At 38.6% G+C, this 19,269-nt stretch overlaps 1 protein-coding gene across 6 annotated transcripts; it reads right to left on the bottom strand.

Annotated features, from left to right (window-relative positions):
• Positions 1 to 1,561: 1,561 nt before the first annotated feature.
• On the bottom strand, positions 1,562 to 17,330 carry tead3a (TEA domain family member 3 a). Of its 6 annotated transcripts, XM_065961409.1 has the most exons (14): positions 17,199 to 17,330; positions 12,803 to 13,044; positions 8,104 to 8,168; positions 7,879 to 7,941; positions 7,705 to 7,767; positions 5,912 to 5,923; positions 5,384 to 5,494; positions 5,236 to 5,279; positions 5,080 to 5,141; positions 4,874 to 5,007; positions 4,620 to 4,790; positions 4,323 to 4,463; positions 4,074 to 4,226; positions 1,562 to 3,935 (listed from the first exon to the last, which is right to left on the bottom strand). In XM_065961409.1, the coding sequence occupies exons 2-14, from the start codon at positions 12,948 to 12,950 to the stop codon at positions 3,822 to 3,824; spliced, it is 1,281 nt and encodes a 426-aa protein (XP_065817481.1). In that variant the 5' UTR covers positions 12,951 to 13,044; positions 17,199 to 17,330; the 3' UTR covers positions 1,562 to 3,821. The 6 variants fall into 6 exon arrangements, with proteins under 6 accessions (XP_065817481.1, XP_065817482.1, XP_029133407.1 ...); XM_065961410.1 differs by lacking the exon at positions 5,912 to 5,923; XM_029277574.2 differs by lacking the exon at positions 7,705 to 7,767.
• Between the last annotated feature and the right edge of the window lie 1,939 nt (positions 17,331 to 19,269).

Here is a 19,269-nt window from a genome sequence, read left to right as displayed (position 1 = left end):
TACTGATGTGATGTTGGCAAGCTTACAGGGTAAGTACCACACCCAGCCCGAGGGCTTTGTGTATGTGTCACTGTTCACAACTTGCAATTTCGCCAGCATGGTGTTGATGAGCAGACAGATAAAACTCTGACTTTTTTCTAACAGTGTAGGTAACTCTTAGATAAAGTTACATACAAAGTAATATCCAATAGTTCTTAAAAGGTTAAAACATTTTCTACTGATGTAAATCACCTGTGAACACTCAACACTTTGAGTTGTCAGTGCTGAAAAAACACCTCAAAGTTTCAAGCAGAAGGCACGGAGAGCGAACATTGAATTGACTAACATATGAATGTATGTGAAGTCACACATCAGGAAAAGCACTCTTATCGCTTACATTTTGCTGTGTGTGCCTTGGATGGTTGCCAAAACATCTTCCACAAACAATATATCTCATAAAAGATCAAGAAGTTGGAAGTTTCATTGGGAACTTCCAGGTGTACTTGCCCACACTGCTAGCACAATGTATGGGTACTGTATTGGAGGAACATGATTGAATATTAAAGTAGTGGAAGGACAAACACTTCATGTGATCTGGATTGACAAGGACAAGCCCTGTTGATAAATGTAAACCTCTGCCAGAGAAGCTACACAGTATAGTATATATAGGGTATACAGAGCGTATACTGTAGTAGAGGTTGACACAAACATGCTTATACCTACAACATAATTTTTATGTCAATGTACCGCCTATACCAGTGACTTCTTTCAAACTCTAATCAGATGTCAACAGATCTGTGTAATTTGATAGTGAGAGATTTTACAACTACACCGCATGGCATGTAATAATTATATGTAGTATATTATTATGTAACTATATGGTATGTATGTGTGTGACTAAGAAAGGAGCATACTGATTGGACGCCTGTATTATGTATGAAAAGAAGGGCAGAGCTTTAACTTGACGGCGCTTTTGATGTCACTCACCTCTCAGAACTCAAAGATAAACTTTAACTGTAAAACTGAGGTGACACCACCACCTAGCAGGTGAAATGAGAACTGCAGACTATAAGAAATGAGGCAAGTGTTTATAACTTATATTCAACATAAAAAGTTAATTAAACTGACAGGTGGATGTAACACTATGGAAAAGTTGACCCACTGGAGTGTTAATTCTGAGAGTAAAGAGGCACTTAAATGGGAAATTAAGTCATTTATTTCTGCAAGGTAGGACATGGCAACACGTCAGCTGTTGAAATCCTATCAGGACTAGGGTTTTATATTAATAGTGGTGCTATAGTGACAATTAAAAGATATATTTTTACTAACAAATTGGGGAAGTGTTGCTTCTTCTACATAGGACCTGTTAAAAAAGCTTTACTAGATCAAAAATATAATTAATCCTGGACAGTCTTCGTACAATACTCATAATGAACTATTTTTTATCTGACAACCTTAAACTCAAGTCTGTCAATTTTGGTCTGGGAAAATATGGTGGTTATAAGTTGTTGTTTTTTTTTAGACGGTGATCTCCTCTTTGTGGAGCTGTCAAAGTGTTACTATGAAAAGTCTAAAGGCTCCATGTTTCTGCAAACACCATGTGATTTTATTGGTACAGCATAAAGGCACAGATTTAATCCACTGAGTATACTTGACCAAAGGAGTGATGAGACACCGCCATCCAGGATACAAAGACAAACAAAAAAAAAAAAAGAATACAAATCTTGTCAGACCACACAGTGAATATTATTTAAATTCTACCAGCTGGTGCTTGGTTTACATCAATCATTGTCACCTTCTACATGGTTTAACATAATCCTGCCAGAAGAAGGTGTAATAGTCGCATAAAAATTTCTATAAAAAATGACACACTGGCAGACATGTGTATCAGTATGCACAATCATTACAAAGAACAATAGAGAGAGGAAAAAAAAGAGTAAGCTGGATAATTTGCTAGTGTTATCAGGCGAAAATGTCCCCCAGTGCACTGTGGGCGACCGTAGTGTAATCCGTACCATACATTATTTAGCATACTAAAATGATAAAAACAGAAACACTATCATGTGTGACATTTAGAGTAACACTTCTAGCTGTGGTGGAAATACAAAATAATAGTCAATCTTTACAAAAAAATGAATCCATTTAACTTGTTTTGGCTTATAAACAGTACCATCACAAGTGTAGTGTACACATCCTATACATCAGTGCTCCAAAGGTTAAGGCTTTATGAGCCAAAGCACATTCTTATCCCAGCTCACGTGGAGGTAGAAATACTGCAGCAAGCCCACACAGTAATAACAGTATTGTGTTGATGAACAGTAAAGATCATTCTTTCATTCAATATGCTGCTGAGACCCAAGTGTAAACTGAATCAGGTTGTGGACCATTTTTGTTTCTAAATACAAGTGAGCCGAATTAATAAACACCTCCTTGAGATTTGGATCTTTCCCTCCACGCTCTGTACCACTGAAACCCTTTAAAAACAGCAAATGCACCCAAATAATGGATCTTTTTTTTTTTTTTTAACACTCTGACGTAGTGTATTAAACATAAATACGGCTTTAACGTCTTTACATGTAGTGCATTACATTCCCTAATAGAGGCACACTCGTATGTTCCGTCATGTGATCACAAGGAGCTGAGATTAGAGCAGCTGGACATCGTGATAGCACAGTAAGCAGTGAAAGAGGATACGCCATTATTGGCTCATTCAATTCATAGCTAACAGAGATGCTACAAACTGTAGAAGAGAGAGTTACATTAACACTGATTGATTTGTTTGCCAACCTATCTTCAAACTCGTCTCACATTAGTCACACCTATGACTTAAATGCATATGCTTGTGAAAACATAACTTTTCTTGTTTTTTTTGTAAACAGCTGCATTTCCATTATAAAAGATGGAAGTAGACAGATTCACTTGAGTACATTAAATTTAGCCATTTTGCTGGTTACTACTTTAGACTTGTGTCAGTGAACTTAATTTGAGCTCCATCACACACTGTTGCTACGCCACACATCTGGAGTACCATTACGAACTTCAACATTAAATTGAGATCCTCTGGTCGAGGTCTTTGTCTGTTCAAAGTGTCAGACTGAAAACTACAGCAGACCAAGCATTTGTTGTCCGAGTCTTTAAGACTCTTAAGACAATCTGTCAAAGAAAATCCAATCAACTGAGTCAGCAATTTCTTAAGTTCCTTTCTAAAACATACTTCTATTGGAGATATCACCTAAACTTTATCAACACCTATCAACAAGCTGTGTGCAGTTCTAGGTTTAAAAAATATAATCACGTGCAGTTAGTCCAATAGACAGATTAACAGCATTATTACGCCTGTTAGTGCTGTTTATACGTCTTAACCTGTAGAATATGTCCAAGAAATAAACATACTCAAAAGTGCCTCTGTTTCAGGTTTCTTTCCTAACCAAATATACAATACAATTTGTATGAAACAGGTCACACCCTGTGATTATCTAAGGTAATAATGGCAAATTTAATGTGAAGTGAACAGGCTTGAAGTACTTGCTCCCCAGCAGTGTTGCAGCTGACATGTTGCCCCTGTGGACACTGAGACTGTGTGCGCAGCAGCAATAACACTGCTTCATGATCAAAATCTATGTAGATAGGTTTAAAATGTTTAAGTCATGGGGTGGTTCAAAATAGTGATGGAAAGGCATACACTTCCAATAAGGTGTGACTACAGTGTGACTGTTGGTCTGTGAAAACAAATATGTGTTTATAGTAGAAACGTAAGGATTCTGTGTGTTTGAGCTTAAAATAGTGTTCATGCTGTAAAAAAAGAAGTTTTTGGAGAGTCTCTGCATGCACGTCAAGTGCTGCTAGTCGTTAACTAGTCGGTACACGTGGTACTGTGCTCCGTGTTCACTAGTGGACACTTCAAAGACAAAGGCGATGCACAGTAGAGTCTCCTGAGTTTCTCTGTTAGACACCACCTAACAAGAGGAGAGAGAAGACGTCAACATTTGGAAATAAGGTTTCAAAAATCTAATCATACAAAATGACAACAGTCAAGAAAAAGAACAGTGGGAAATGATAAAAGTGCATGGGAGTGCACACAGAGGCACACATACCTGTAGGATGGTGAAATTCTCCAGTACACTGTTCATCATGTAATTCTCAGGCAGGTGTTTGAGTTTGTGGATGAAGTTGATCATATATTCACACATGGGGGAGCGATGGATGCGGAACATATACTTTCCTCCTTCCAAATGTGCATATTCAGTCTGAAAAGGGGTTAACCAAACATTAACATCAAAATTAAACCATATATACAAAATACAGAGATGAAACCTTTTAAGCACCTAAAAAATGATTCTTACCTCAACCTTCTCTACCACCTGTTTGCCAAAGGAGCAGACCTTTGTTGAGACACTGATGGTGATGTTTTCACTTCCACTGTACTGGCTGCTCACTCCGTAGAACACGCCAGAACCTTCCTCAATGTCACTACTCAGGTCCGCCTAAAACACAAGACACAATGGTTGACTATGAGAAAATGTGTGTTGAAAGAACTAAAGAAAAATAATGAGGTAGCCACTAGCCAGTACCAAAGACAGATAAACTCCACATGTTACAAAAATTCCCGAACAATAAGAACACTGGTAATGTTTACTGACCCAGAACTTAACGAGGAAGAAAGCGTTGTGTGGCCCTTTCTCATACAGCTCCTTCAGGCCTCCTTTTTTCTCAGAGAACTTGTCATAAATCTGTCTCACATCTATGGACTCCAACACAGGGTCATTGTAGCCTGGATTCGATGGGCCGATGTGTACAAAAAGGTGTTTATACTGTAAGAAGGAAGGAAAAGGGATGACAATTTGACAACATAAAATGTTGTTTCACATGCTGTTGAGATGTCTAGATTTTTTACCGTTTCCCGGTCTCTCTGTCTCTCCATAAAAGCTGAGAACTCCAGTAGCCGGAGTTTTGCAGAGGCAATGGTTCTGTCTTGCCATACAGGCGCCGCTATTGCTGCAGGGCGAGGGGGAGGCAGGGCCTCGTAACCTGCCAAACATTCAGAACATAATTAATGAAGCATAACCAATAAAAGATACTCAAAATGGCGTTCATACATACTGATAGGTGCAGGGACAGGGGCTGGTATTGTAGTGAAAGGCGGCTGTGCGAAGGGCTTGATGCTGTAAATAGGAAGAGTAGGAACCAATAATCAGCAACTTTACCAGTTGAAGTATACTCTTATATTTAAACAAACATATAACCATTAATACTTACTCCTGAGAATGTCCAGGCTGTCCTGGCAAAGGGCCGGGCCAAAACTAGGAAAAAGGAAAGAAGGGAAGCAGTTCAGATTGTCATACTCAGACATCGCCACACAGGGGAGAAAAGAACAGATGTGTGGGTGTTTTTGTGTGTGTCTCACTCTAACTGGTGGAGGAAACGGAGTCTGGGCTTTCATCACACTAGCAGACACAATCTGAGCAGATGAGAGGTTGGCTACCGTCTGCAGAGCCTTGTCTTTGGATACCTGGTCCTGATAAGACAGAGAAATTCACCATGAAAATGCTCTATCTTAAAACAAAGAAAAAATAAAGTAAAATCTAGGTTAATATTCGAGAGTCAGCCAACCTCCAAGGCCAGTTTAGACAGCAAGCCAGCCAACATATTATACAGTATTTCAGCATGATGCAGTGACTATGAGGGAAGACAGCATAGAGGGCAAAGCAGATAAAGGGGGATGCCAAAGCAGGAGGCACACCAAGCTAGCAGGCTAACAGAGCTAACAGGAGCCATCACCAGTATTCAACTAAAGCCACTATAAAAAAAGAGTAATGAGCAGGATTGTTCAAGTCTGGCAGTGGAACTGCAGTGTGGAATAGCAGTAATGTGATGCCAACCACAAAGCACAAAGCCTGAAGCAGAAAACTGTAGTTGATTAACCAAAACTTACCAAGTTCATGGCCTATGGCAGAGAAGACACATTATTAATTACCTTCAATACATTCAAAATGAAAGCAGGTCAATGATTTACTGTTAGGGTAATGAGGGAAAACACTTGGCTTACTCTGACTACATCCTGAAACAACAATGACAGCAACATTCACTTAACCTGTACTGATGTTTATCCAGAATATATACTGGCCTGGAAATATGACAAAGTTGCACTGTCTAAATGTGGTGTCAAGACAACCTCTGTCTTTGACATACAATTATATCAGAAGGAAACTTTATTACAAGGCATGTTAAAACCACATGAAAACACCTTAAACAGAAAAGATTTAAAGGACTGAGGGAAGTGTCTTAAGAGCAAGAACGTCGAAAAACAGAAATGATTTAAAAAGAGAAAACCTGAAATTGTTCATATGTTCATAGAGGGGCGCATTCAATGATCCTGTTATATGTGTGTGTGTATGCATGCATTCATATCAATTACTATAGCCACATAGCACATGCTTAGGTCAACAAAGATTACAGTATGCACCTATCTGTCAAATGCCACATGCCTCTTGAACCTCTTGTAAATGTAAACAACGAATGCTCATGCATGCCAAAGTTAGTAACAGAGATCCCCAAGACCAATCCTTTCTTTCGATGTTAAGCAGATGACTCACAGTGGTACTTATCAATGATATGAAATCAATCAGTTAAAAATATGCCGTAGTGACCTAAAGTCCTGGATGACCCGCATTCTTCTGCTGCTTATGTCAGATAAACTGAACTTCTTGTTTGTTCCTCTTAACAATTAATTAAGAAAATATCTTCTGATGAAGGAATGCTAAGTAGCATAACCATGCTTAAGAAACACTGTGAGTAAACTAGGAGAGGTTATCTTTGATCAGTACATGTCCATCCACTCCTATGTAAAACAGATATTGCAACTATCGTGTTTCCAGCTACATTACGTTTTTAAAATCATGCTAATACTCTGACAAAGATTAACAAGCTTTTCAGCTTTTTTTTTTTAAATTGTTTGTTTGACTGAATATTTGTTTTCATGAGGCTGCCCTTACAGGTTTCTAACTCATGGCTAAAATGCCGCAGTTAAAAATAAATCACGATTGATTCTCTTTTATGAAGCCCAGCATTGACAGGAACCATAACATATTAAAGAGCGTCTATTGACTTTTTACCCCTCTAGAACAATCAGCGCTCAGGCTTGATTGGAGTAAGTCTCCAAAAATAGTATGGGAGGCAGAGCCTTCAATTTTCAGGCATCATTTTCATTAAGCCATCTACCATTTAAAAAAAAGTAACAAACTTTATTGTTCCATCATATTTAAAGATGAGATCAGAACCCGTTTCTATCACTGATGTATCTTGTTGCTTTCTGTCTTTTCATCTATCCCTCCCACTCTCTGAGCAGTCAGGGCAGATGCTGATCCACTTATCAATGTGGTTCTGTTCTAGGTTCCAGACTGCCATTACCTAGAGTTTACATATAGTGGAATTTGATGGTCTGTTTAATGTTTGTTAAGAGTATGATACAGACCTGCTCTATGTGTGAAGTGTTGGGAGGTGACTTTGTTGTTATTTTGTACCGTACAACCAAACATTTATTGAATGATTAAGACTAGGTCAACAGTACTGCCAGCCACTGTCATGCATTATATATATATTATTATATCTACAAAGACCTTATAAAAGCATCACATTCACATCTGGTGTTTGAACTGACAAGCATACTTGGGCCACATGCAGAGCGAAGCAGCTAGCATTGTAAAGCAAGTACATCAGCACATGTACCTTGAGCTTAGACTGAATGTCACGTGACTTTCTCTTGGCCAAAACTTGCAGGTGACTAGAGACCTGACGAAAGACAGGATGAAGGAAAGAGGATGGGAGGAAAAAGGGATAGGAAAGGAAAAGAAGAGGGGATGTGACTAGAGAGAAGGGAGTGATAACGGAGTGGGCACCCACCTTGATGCTTGTCTGGTATTCTCGTACCCTCTTACGTGCCAGAACCTGAATGTGACTAGACACCTATTGGGCCAAATCATCCCATGAAAAGAAAACATACATTCACAGAACCATTTTGTTATTTTGAATGACCATAGTCCATTATTCATCAAGCTAACAAAGTAAATGTGAGTGAGCCAATCCTTTTTACTTAAAAATCATGTAGACGTCATAGTTTATACATACCTGCTTCCGTGTGCGCGTCTTCCCTGTCCTTAGCTTGATGTAGCGTGCTATCAGCTCATTCCGACCTAAAATTGAGAAAGTCAAAGGTTAAGAGCAGCACAGTGAAGTGATTTAGATTTATTGACAATGTGGGTTGTTGCAAATTCTGTGACAATAACAGGTATGTAAACTAGTTTTCTCATGCTCTTTCATTTGAAAAGGAGTGGCTGTGGGGAAAAAACCTTTTGAGCAAAACAATCAATATGGTTATTATTATTATTTAACATTCAAAATTTAGATTCAGTCCCAGTGATTGATTGTGCATGCACTCGACCAAAAATGCATACGGAGTTGCAGCTTTTCATAGTCCTTTTATAGTTTATAACAGGGCAACTTTTTTCAAAGCTCTACCCAGTTCTGCTTGTTTTATATGTACAGTGCTTTGGTCAAGTGAGGTTGTTTTAAATGTGTCTATAAAATGAACATTGACTTGACTTATTTATCCATGACTCCACATTCGGGGGAAGATAAGGCTGAAAGATGAAAGGTTTTCTTAAATACTTCTGAATAACAAAAAACACACTGCTTCTTCTCTAACTTGACTAGCCACTAAGTTATCTCTTTGTTAAATCTTTAGGCAAACAGTGATGTAATACTTCTTTGAGTGTTCAAATCTCGAGCAATTGTGAGCAAATTCCTGGTGTTTTTTTTACCATGAACAAACCGTTAAATAGTGTTATAGCACTCCAAATCGGTCTTGGTCTCGGAATCAATACCACCACTGATAGGCTATTCTTGCACGTCATTACTCTGATTGAAAGGAAAACGCCCTTTTCGAAAAGAACGAATAACTTCAATCCATTCATCATTTGATTTGTATCCCCCGGTTACGGCCACAACCTTCCCGTTGGTCTAAGTGAGTGACACGCCCCCTGCACAGAAGAGGATGAATTTTAAGTGATATTTATGGTCTTGGTCTTTTCTCAGTCTCCCCCTGGCCTGGTCCTGACTCGGTCTCGGGACACTCTGGTCTTGACTACATCACTACTGTTAGCAAAAAAACCTGTCAAATACCATGATGACAGCCAGTTCTTTAGAAAAAAATAAACTAACAATGATACTTGAAGTTGAATGAATCAATGTCAGACTGCCCTGCCTTGGTGTTTGACTGTGGTTCTGTAGTCGTGAATGTAGTGCTGCTCAATATTAAACCTGAATAGGCTGATTTGATTACATGATATTCAGTAGCCTCAGTACTGGACACAAAATGTTTGATACACCATTCATCAGATTATATGATTAGTTCAGACAGATATCAGTAAAGGATGCACATCAGATTTAGGCAAATAGTTAAATCTGTGAAAGACACTGGTAATCTCATTATTTCAAAATTAATACGACTGAAGCCTGCATTGATTCTGAAAGCTGATGCTTGAAAGTGACAGATCTGTTATATGAATACCTGTGTGTGGAGGTAGGTTTTTAATGTTGAGAAGAAGGGTTTTATTTTAAAAAGAAATCTTACCTGAGTGCTTTGTTTATATCCTGCACATTTTGCAGTTAAGATCAAACACTGCATGGTTGAATTAAAAGTTGACTCAATTTAATCATGCTGATATACATGATCTCTAATAATATAAAGTGCTCAATTAAGAAACATAAAACTACATTTGATTTTTCACAGAACACATCAGCACCCAAATGCGCTTAAGAATGATCTTGAGTGTTCTAAGATTTTGTTCTTAAATCGGGTACACACTACAAGATAATCGGGATGATATTGGTCCTGATTCCCCCCTTCAGACTAAAGTCAGTAAAGGTCAGTTACATCATTGTTCTAAATATTATTGTGCCAGATTTTCCTGTGGTGTGAGGTATCTTAAGACTGATTTTACCCTCCCCGATCTGCTCGGAAGATTATCCTGTCGTATAGGGGAGAACACTGAGGATGGCCGAGCACGCACTCTGTTGATTGTCACGTGGAATGGAACAATATAGCCAATCAGGAAGCAAGCTGTCTGAAGCAGGAAGCACAACAAACACAGCCATGGCAATGACAGAAAACGTAAAGCATATAGTTCGGTATATAAGTCAGAAATGGTGCACCAACTTCTTGATATGTGGCAACAACACAAGTGTTTATACAACGTGTCCTGTAGAACAAACCACAATCAAACTAACAAGGAAAAGGAGTTGGACACAAATTGTTACGGCAATGGATGTACAAGGTAGCTAACAGGTTGCCACATTTAGTTTGACCATCATAACATAACACCATCAATTCTTGCAGCTCGACGTCCGCCGTGTTTGTTTTACTCTGCGAGATTACAAGTTTTGAGAGACGAGACTGTTGGTGAATGAATCTGTTAGTGTGTGGTGTGTTGAGTTGGCCATCTCGTTGTACACGCAACACACTACTAGGACAAAACTGTGAGACCCCACACATGATCTACTGCATCCCTGTACAAGAAATTACGTTACGGACAAGATTTCTGTTTATTTTACAGTGACTGTATGATATTATCATTAAGAGAAGTGTTTCTTTAGTCAGATCGGGCATTGATTGATGGTAGATCACCAAAGTGATCTTTAGTTAATAGACTTCTAAAGTGTGGTCACTACAGACTACTTGCTCAGCACTATTTTTCTGAACCCCCCAGCTCCAAACCAGTTTGTTTGTAAATGTTACAAGTGATGATTTATAAACATGAGCTAACATCATCATCATCATCACCATCTTTGTTTCTGGGAAGTGGTGTGATGCAGCAGGGGCTTAGGTCACATCAGGCTGAGTCACATTGGCTCCTTAGATTTACCAGAAAACAGAATTCCCCAAAATCAGCAGAAGGGGCTGAGTCAGACCCAGCAGTCTTCTCCAATTCCCTAAACAGGACACATGTGCTTTCCTGCAGTCTAATGCTACTCCACCAACAGCCAAATCAACCCATGTCCCATTAGCTGTGCTGCGTCGTATACTTTATAACAAGAGAACAAAAGGCACCCCCCCCATTATAATATAATTTTGAATAATGTTGAAAAGAGAGAGACAGAGTTGGACTTCATACGGGCGGCAGTGTCAAAGAAATGAAGATTAATAAACAGATACAGCAAGAAATTCCCACCAGATGATATTTACCAGAGTATCACTATATCAACCCAGGCCATCTATTAATTAAAATGATAAAAGGATAGTTTTTATTAAGACTGTTCCATAAAATTCTCATGTAATTTTCTTCATTTAAGGTGCCTTATTTGCAAGCAATATGAAATGTTGATTGAATTTAGATCCCCCCCCCTACCTATTTGTGTAATGGAAAAGAAATTTAATCAAAAATGCAAACAAATGCTCATTTCTTCACATGTAGAATCAAAAATAACCAATATTTAAAATTTAAAAAAACAACAACAACAACAACAACAACTCTATAGCAGTCTAAACAGATTAGTACATATTACTTGCCCTTCCCTCAAATGTCATTAAAACAAGTAGCCTGTTTTTTTCTGTGTCACCTCTTGAGTGCAAGAGCAAGTGATCTGTCTGCTGATCATCCTTATTTGGGAAAACTCCATGACACCATCCAGGGTGACATCATGGTAGTAGCGTATGACTGAGGTCAAAGACAGCATAGAGACTGGAGCTTCATTACTATTGACCTATTGTAGCAGAAGGAAAATACTCACATGTGGATTGTGGGATTCTACTTTGAATTTAAACACAATCTATCCGTGGTCTTAGCAGTTGTTTAGAAGAATTTATACTGTTCCAACACAGTGGGTCACACCTCCATGAAAGGAGAAAAAGGCCTCAATGATAAAACAAACGTTCCCTTTCTGTAGCATCGGATCACATTTCCTGTATCCCCCACAACACACACTCACACATGAATGACACTGCTGCAAGCAGGAATGCCAGCTCACTCAGGAAGAAAAATGTTAGGAATGTTGGAAGCCAGCCAAAGACGTGAATACGGGGGAAAGAAATGGTCAACAAACATCAAAGCTCTGCACACAGGCTGCATCTTTTCCAGATATTAACAAAAGGAGACAAATACATATGCAGTTAAGTCCAAGATACCAATGAGCGTTAAGTTGTTAGTGCTCAGGAAAATCAACAATGGAACAACTTCATATGCTCACCTCAACCTGACCTGATATATCTAACTACTCTATCCTTTGACTGCATCAGTGCTGGCTGCCCTTTGACCTCGCAGCGAAAAAGCCCTCTCCCAAAATACATGCAAGCAAATCAGCTGGACACAAACTAAGAGGTCTTCACAAAACTGATCAATAACCAACTAGGCTCCAAAGTTTGCGTTGAACTGTCAGAAAGTGTCACTGTATTGCTTGTAGACTTAGGACTAACACAGGTTTAACAACTATAATTCAAAAAAGTAAACTGAAGCATTTATCCAGAATTGAAACTAAATACACCATGTTCATGTAGACACAATGTTTAGTTTACAATTGAAAGTATCTTAGCGTACTATAGATTACCTAATGATACTGCTGGAATGATTGATATGTATAGTTATTCAAAAGAGAGCCAGACATCACAATAAAAAAAGCTTCATGCTGTAAACCTGGTTATTCCTGCAAGCTCAAGGCTTCACTTCTAAACAAGGGCTTTAGATTATCATAATCTAAATATACTAATGGAAGGAAATGGTGGATAGGGTGGATGAAAATCCTTATGTTGGGACAGAAATCTTCTCTTCCTCACCGTACATCTTCCCCTCATCTGAAAGTATGATCTTCCTCCTGCCGCAGGGAGGATAGATGGCCAGAGCTTCTTGAAAGCTCTGCTCAATGTCTGGACTCCACACTCCCTCTGGGTCCCCGTCCAATCCACGGTCCGGTCCATCTCCCATCGCTTCTCCATCGCCACTATCCTCCTGCGCCCCATCAGGGCTGCCACGGCAACTCCACTCCGAAGCAATGATGACGGCTCCTGCCACAACACACCTGGAGTACACAGGACAAGACAACTTTAAGAAAATCACAACACCCTCACCTCTTGGGTAGTCTTGCTAGTCAATATGTCAGTTCTGACACATCATGCAGTGTACAACGAGAACACAGGCAGATATTTGATTTAAAAAAAACAGTGAACGTGCTTTAAGGACTAGAGAAGTGAACTCTGATGATCAGGATAGAGCTGTAAACATTGGTTAAACACTAGGCCCTAAAGATAGAAAGCAACACAAATCCAATTGCTAGACTTAAGTCGCATTTAAAAATTCCTTTGACTGGTTACTGCTACTTGTAGTATACAAATCATTAATCATCAAGGTAACATCTATCCAAGGCAAGGCCTGAACTCAGTTTTTCTTCCACATTATAAAAGCATTAAAACGAAATGCGCACCACAATGTGGAGGCAGATTGGAGTATTTGTTTTTACAGCTGATTAACTTAGACGAAAAGGTGCCACAATCAGCGGTGTTTAAGAAATAAATGCAACAACTGCTATAGAATCATACATTAAAGCAACAATCTAAAAACGCTTACCAGCAAGGGTGTAGTTGTGTGCAATAAAGAAAAGGCCAGGGCCTGACATCCATTTTTCTGGCGATTTTACACTTTGAAGGGGAAAGTAATTCAGAGCTAAACCATTTAGTTTTTTTACCTTTTAATAAAGGTCTGATTTCATTTCTCCAAATTACTAGCAGAGTCTTTGTTTATATAGCCATAGTTACATTGTATAGCTAAGTCTGTGTGCAATTATCAAACATCAACAATAGAGAAAACTATTGTTAGATTTTGAAAATAGCATTAATAATCATTTGTTGCAGCCATTGGCTTTAGATGAGAGTCAGATTTTCCAGAATATTACTGAATCCATCTGCTTTCCTTAGCATGCACATGCTTATGAACGCAAGACAAATTTTGCGTGCCTTTTATTTATGACACCCAACAACAGGCATGCCAAGGAAATACAAATCTGGCACATTATGAAGGAGGGACAGGATAGAGACTAACTCTGGGCCTGCTGAGGAAGGTGGCAGATTTCTTAAACTCAAAATGTCTCCACACTTCACCAAGAGCAGGATCAGATTCATCTGAAGTTGTTTTCGGTTTCCTCTGGTACAGGGGGTATTTATAGCCAAGGGTATTCAGGGTTAAAGACCTGACAAGAAAGATGTCAAAATATTAAGAGCTTGTAAATCTATAACTGATCAAGGTCACCAAAGAAACTACCAGCTGGTTTTGCTGTTTGGCTTACACTAGTGCATGAAAGATGGTTTCAGACAGTTGACCACTGTCAGTAATGTTGAGACCAGTTAGTAAGTCCTGTATGTTACTCATCCAAGAGAAACTAGTTAAATGGTTAAACTTGAGCCATATGTAGTTCCCAGAAACCTGCAGTTTTTTCCTGAATGAGGAAATTACAAATTCTTTTGTTATTGTTGAGGATGCTCCAAGTCTCCTCAAACACAGGCACACATATGCAACATAAAAGCTGCCTGGAGTGTAATGTTTTCCAGAGTGTGGCTAACATGGCCCCAGCCACAGAAAAACCACAGAGGATCAGTGTGGTCGCACAGCTTCCCCTGCTGTGGTGGGCTTATTGGACACACTCTGCATAGGGCCTTCCCACTCTCAATCTCTGCTGAAGGGACTGTGCTGTTGCCATAGTGATCAGACAGACCCTGGTGAGATGGTTAGGAAAGAGCAAAGCCTAAAAGAACATTTTGATATTCAAACGCAGGAGATGGAGTTAGTACTATTTTGAGAAAAAGTTAATATTCTTACGAATGTCATGAACTTCAACCCTTCAGGTTCTATCGTGGGTCCTGGAGAGCAACTTGGCCTTTCACTAGTTAAGAAACACATAGTTCCAACACTTACAACTTATGTTATTTGTATTTACCATATCAGCTAAACCTATCCTGGACCTTTTTAAGATTTATGCCTGCGCCTTTTTTGGTCCCTTATTTGAGAGACAAGACAGTGGATAGAGTTGGAAATCCAGGAGAGGTAGAGAGAGTGGGGAATGACATGCGGGAAGGTAGCCACAGGTTGGATTCAAACCAAGGCTGCCTGCTTCGAGGACTACAGCCTCTTTACATTGGCCCGCGCAAACTACCGCAACCACACGGCCACAGGCGCTCCTGCCTTGGGAACTATTGAGCCAAACATGGGTAATGCTACTAAATACTAAAAAACAGAGGTTCCAAACCTGGAGGTACACTGAAGGAGTTTTGTGTTCGCTGTAGTGAATGAATAAAGTGAACAAACCTGTTTTTTTATGCAACCTTACGACAACCATTATTTACAGCACTTCACCTGAGCTGCAAAAGCTAGTTAGCATTTTTGAGCAAATTCGGGAGACACAATGTATAGAAACTAGCTGTTCCCTTGCTATGGAAGGAAAGACTGAAAGTGGAAAGGTCTGCTAAGTATCAGGGAAGGTGATCAGGCCTCTTTGGCAGTATAAAGTTACACCTATTAAGTTATTACCATAACTTCAAGGTAGAAGTTGTGATTTTTTTTTTTCTTATTAGCAACAGTGTTTGGCAAGTTACTGAAAATTAGTAACTAGTTACAGTTACTATTATCTGCTGTGGCAGAATAGACAGGGTGTAGGTATTTTACCGATTACTAAAAGCAACAGACTCAGCTGTTGATATGAAGCACGTTGACGACAACATACTCGTCTTTCAGTCTATAGTCCGGCTTACAGATCGTAGAGCAGCCGTTGTTTTATATCAAGCTGGCTTTTTGTATGGTGTGTATCCTAAACCATGTATGTATACTTAAAGATTATAATGTTCCATTGTATTGACTATGATAGCCAAATAAAAAAAATAAAAAAACAATACATGTATTATTTGGGTTTTGGTTTGCACTGGTTTGAAATCAACCACATTATATTGAGGTGCGTCTAATATTTTGCCCATCATGTCTAAAATGATGGTAGAAGATTTTAAGAACATTTCAATTGATTTACAGATCAGAACAACAGATCCACTAACCATGGCCTAATAATATATACATCAAATTACCTCCACCTTCATTTTACATGTTTATCAAGACTGTCACCACAGCTAAGATTTGGGAACTCGTGTTTACTTAGCCACTGTGGTCTCAGTTTTGTGATTTCCCATAGTGGTGATGCAAAGTTAGACCATTATGCACTGCAGGCAGGAGTTTCAATTTAGCTCCCAGAGGCCTTAAGGTCAGGTGTTTAGTGCAGCGAGTAGCCAGTAGAGCATTGAGCTAAATAAAGCTATGAGCTCAGCAAACACATGCACATTACAGGCTCCCTTCTGCTTCAACGGGAGCAGCACTGGCATTATAATTAACCAGGCAAGATTTCATCACAGTACTTCCCTTTGCCACATAAGATAACTACTAATTCTACTACTACTACTACTACCAATACAGAGCTTTGTGTATTTCATGAAGGTGCTTTAAGTGCTTGATTCAACTTTGTATCCTTCAGTGTCCCTCCATATACCAAATCGATAATTCACTCAGGGAAGTTGTGTCACAGACTGAATGTGATATCTGTCTTCTGTTCAACCAGTAAGACCAGTCTCACGCGTTGGTGACACTTTCACAATGAGAAGAAATGAATCCCATCTGCTAGCATGAAACGTAAAGAGGGGAAAACTAAAATCTCGGATCATCTGCTGTGAGCAGTCTAGTCAGCTGGGAGTTAGCAATCTTTGCCATTGTCCAAAGTGGACACAAACTTTATGTAACTGTGCCATGTGGGTGTTAAATCACGTTACGAAAACTTCCCAAGTGTAGGGAATGTGTTTACTTTGTTTTATTTCCGTGAGTGAACAAGACGAGCCACTTGATAACACACTGTAGCTGGCATGCTAGGTTAGCTTGAGGGCTAATAATACCCCCAACAAAATCCAAACTAAGACGGAGGGACGACAAAAAAAAAGAAAAAGTAATGGTAATTACAACAGAAGACGGAGTGAATGTGAAAAAAAGAAACCATTGTTAAATACACGAAGCCCTGAATCAGCAAGCAGCCGCGGGAAAATGCAAAAAAAAAATGTCAAATATCCCAAAACTTCAAGCACACACGAAGCGAAGCAGCTGCAGCAGCATAAAAGTTGCAGCACACAACAAAGAACTATCCGGGAGCGCACTCACCTTACAATGGATCTCCTGCTTGACTCCTTCAGCCACGCTCTCCCCTCGTTACACTTTGGTTTCCACGGCAGATTTACTTTTCTCAATAGTAGGTATTTACTCGACCTAAAACAATAGTGTTTGACAGGGGAAAAAAAGGCGGAATGCCAAGTATGAGAGTTTGGTATGAAATCAACGCGCGGAGGAAAACTCTACAGAGGCGTGGCGTCGGAACACGCGCACACGCAAAAGTTTGGTGGGTCCCAAAGCAAACTCCTCCCCCCCCCCCCCGACATCACACTCCTTGGTAAAGAGAAAACAGGGACAGGAAAAGTGGGAGTGTTAACATATATTTGTTTTATATCCTTTATTAATCCCTGAGGGAATAGTATGGAAGCCCATTTCCGCCAGTTAAAAAAAATAAAAATGAAAATAATAAAGTCATAATAATGAGATAAAAAGTCATAATAATGAGATAAAAAGTCATAATAATGAGATAAAAAGTCAAAATTATGAGATATAAAGTCGAAATTATAAGATATAAAGTCATAATAATGAGATAAAAAGTCAAAATAATGAGATAATGAGATAAAAAGTCAAAATAATGAGATAAAAAGTTGGAATTATGAGACTTTATTATTTTTATTTTTATTTTTATTTTTACTGGCGGAAATGGGCTTCCATAGAATAGTATATATTGATCTTGAATTCAATTGATGTTGAATATTGATCTGTTAGTACGATGATAATAAGTCTTTAGGATGGATTCTGCTCCTGTATGACTTATAGTGAATGTGAAACAGGTAATTGTCACCTTCACAAAATAAGGCTACATGAACTGGCGTTGATGACTGTATAACAGTGGTCGAATAATTGTTCTGATCATTTATGTAACATAATTTAATTACGAATTTAAGTGTTAACTTCTAAACGTTATTTAGTAGGACTATCAGCAAAATGCATGCCAGTAAACACATCATTAGGCAGAATAAAAATGCCCTAATGATAGCCTTCTAGCTTGTGGTAGGCTATACTGTATGTTAAATTAATAGATATCCTCTTAATTCCTTCATTGTTAAAGTTCAGTTTTTGTTGAAATAGCACAAGTATTGTTAATGTCTTGCAAAATGCTTGACTCTGATATGCTCTATACCTCCATTTTCAAGGCAGAAATCGAGGTTCAGAATAATTTCATTTCATTTTTTTTTATTTTGAACATGTTTTAAAATAAAATAAAATATACATTACAAACAAAGCAAACAGCAATCAAAGCATACTTTCTGTAGTGGCTCGATTATTTTTCCTTAACCAGTCCATGTTCGAAAAGGGTGTAAGATGAAGTTAAATAACTTATCCAGTCCTACCCCTTTTATCTTTTTAGCTTAATAAATTAATCCAATACTAAGCTTTCAAAAATAAAGTTGAATAATACAGATAACGAAGTAACAGATATAATGTATTACACACATTAATTGGTAGCGGGTACAGACCTTACAGCTGATATTGATTCAATTTTCCCCATTGACTGCTCAATTTTATATTTGTTAAATGTGTTATTCTTGAAAATGTGTTTAAACTGTCCTAATGTTTTACATGTTTTCATTTCATCACTGCAGCTGTTCCATAAATTAACACCCTTCGTTGTAATACAGTGTAGTTTCATGTTGGTCCTTACTGCTGTTTTTTTTTTTTTACATAAATATTCCTCTGAGATTGTGTTTACTGTCCCTCTGCTGAAAAAAACTTTTGGATAATGTTCGGCATCTGATCATTTTTAACTTTGTGTGTACATGATTTACATGATCATGTAAATGTACATGATTTGAGTGGTTTTAAAGTCAACCAAGTCCTTAAGTTTCAGTGTTTTCAGTTTGATGAAGAGTGGGTAATTGCTACACACACACACACACACACACACACACACACACACACACACACACACACACACACACACACACACACACACACACACACACACACACACACACACACAGTGCACTGATAAAAGAGGGATTAATGGTGCTCAGGGACACTTTTTTTCCTTATCACTAGTTATTCTGGCAATGGCAAAGGTAATGTCTATTGCATGTCT

Source organism: Labrus bergylta, chromosome 12 (genome assembly GCF_963930695.1).
Source record: "Labrus bergylta chromosome 12, fLabBer1.1, whole genome shotgun sequence".
NCBI classification, from domain to species: Eukaryota; Metazoa; Chordata; class Actinopteri; order Labriformes; family Labridae; genus Labrus; species Labrus bergylta.
This window is presented reverse-complemented; position numbering and strand designations above follow the sequence as displayed.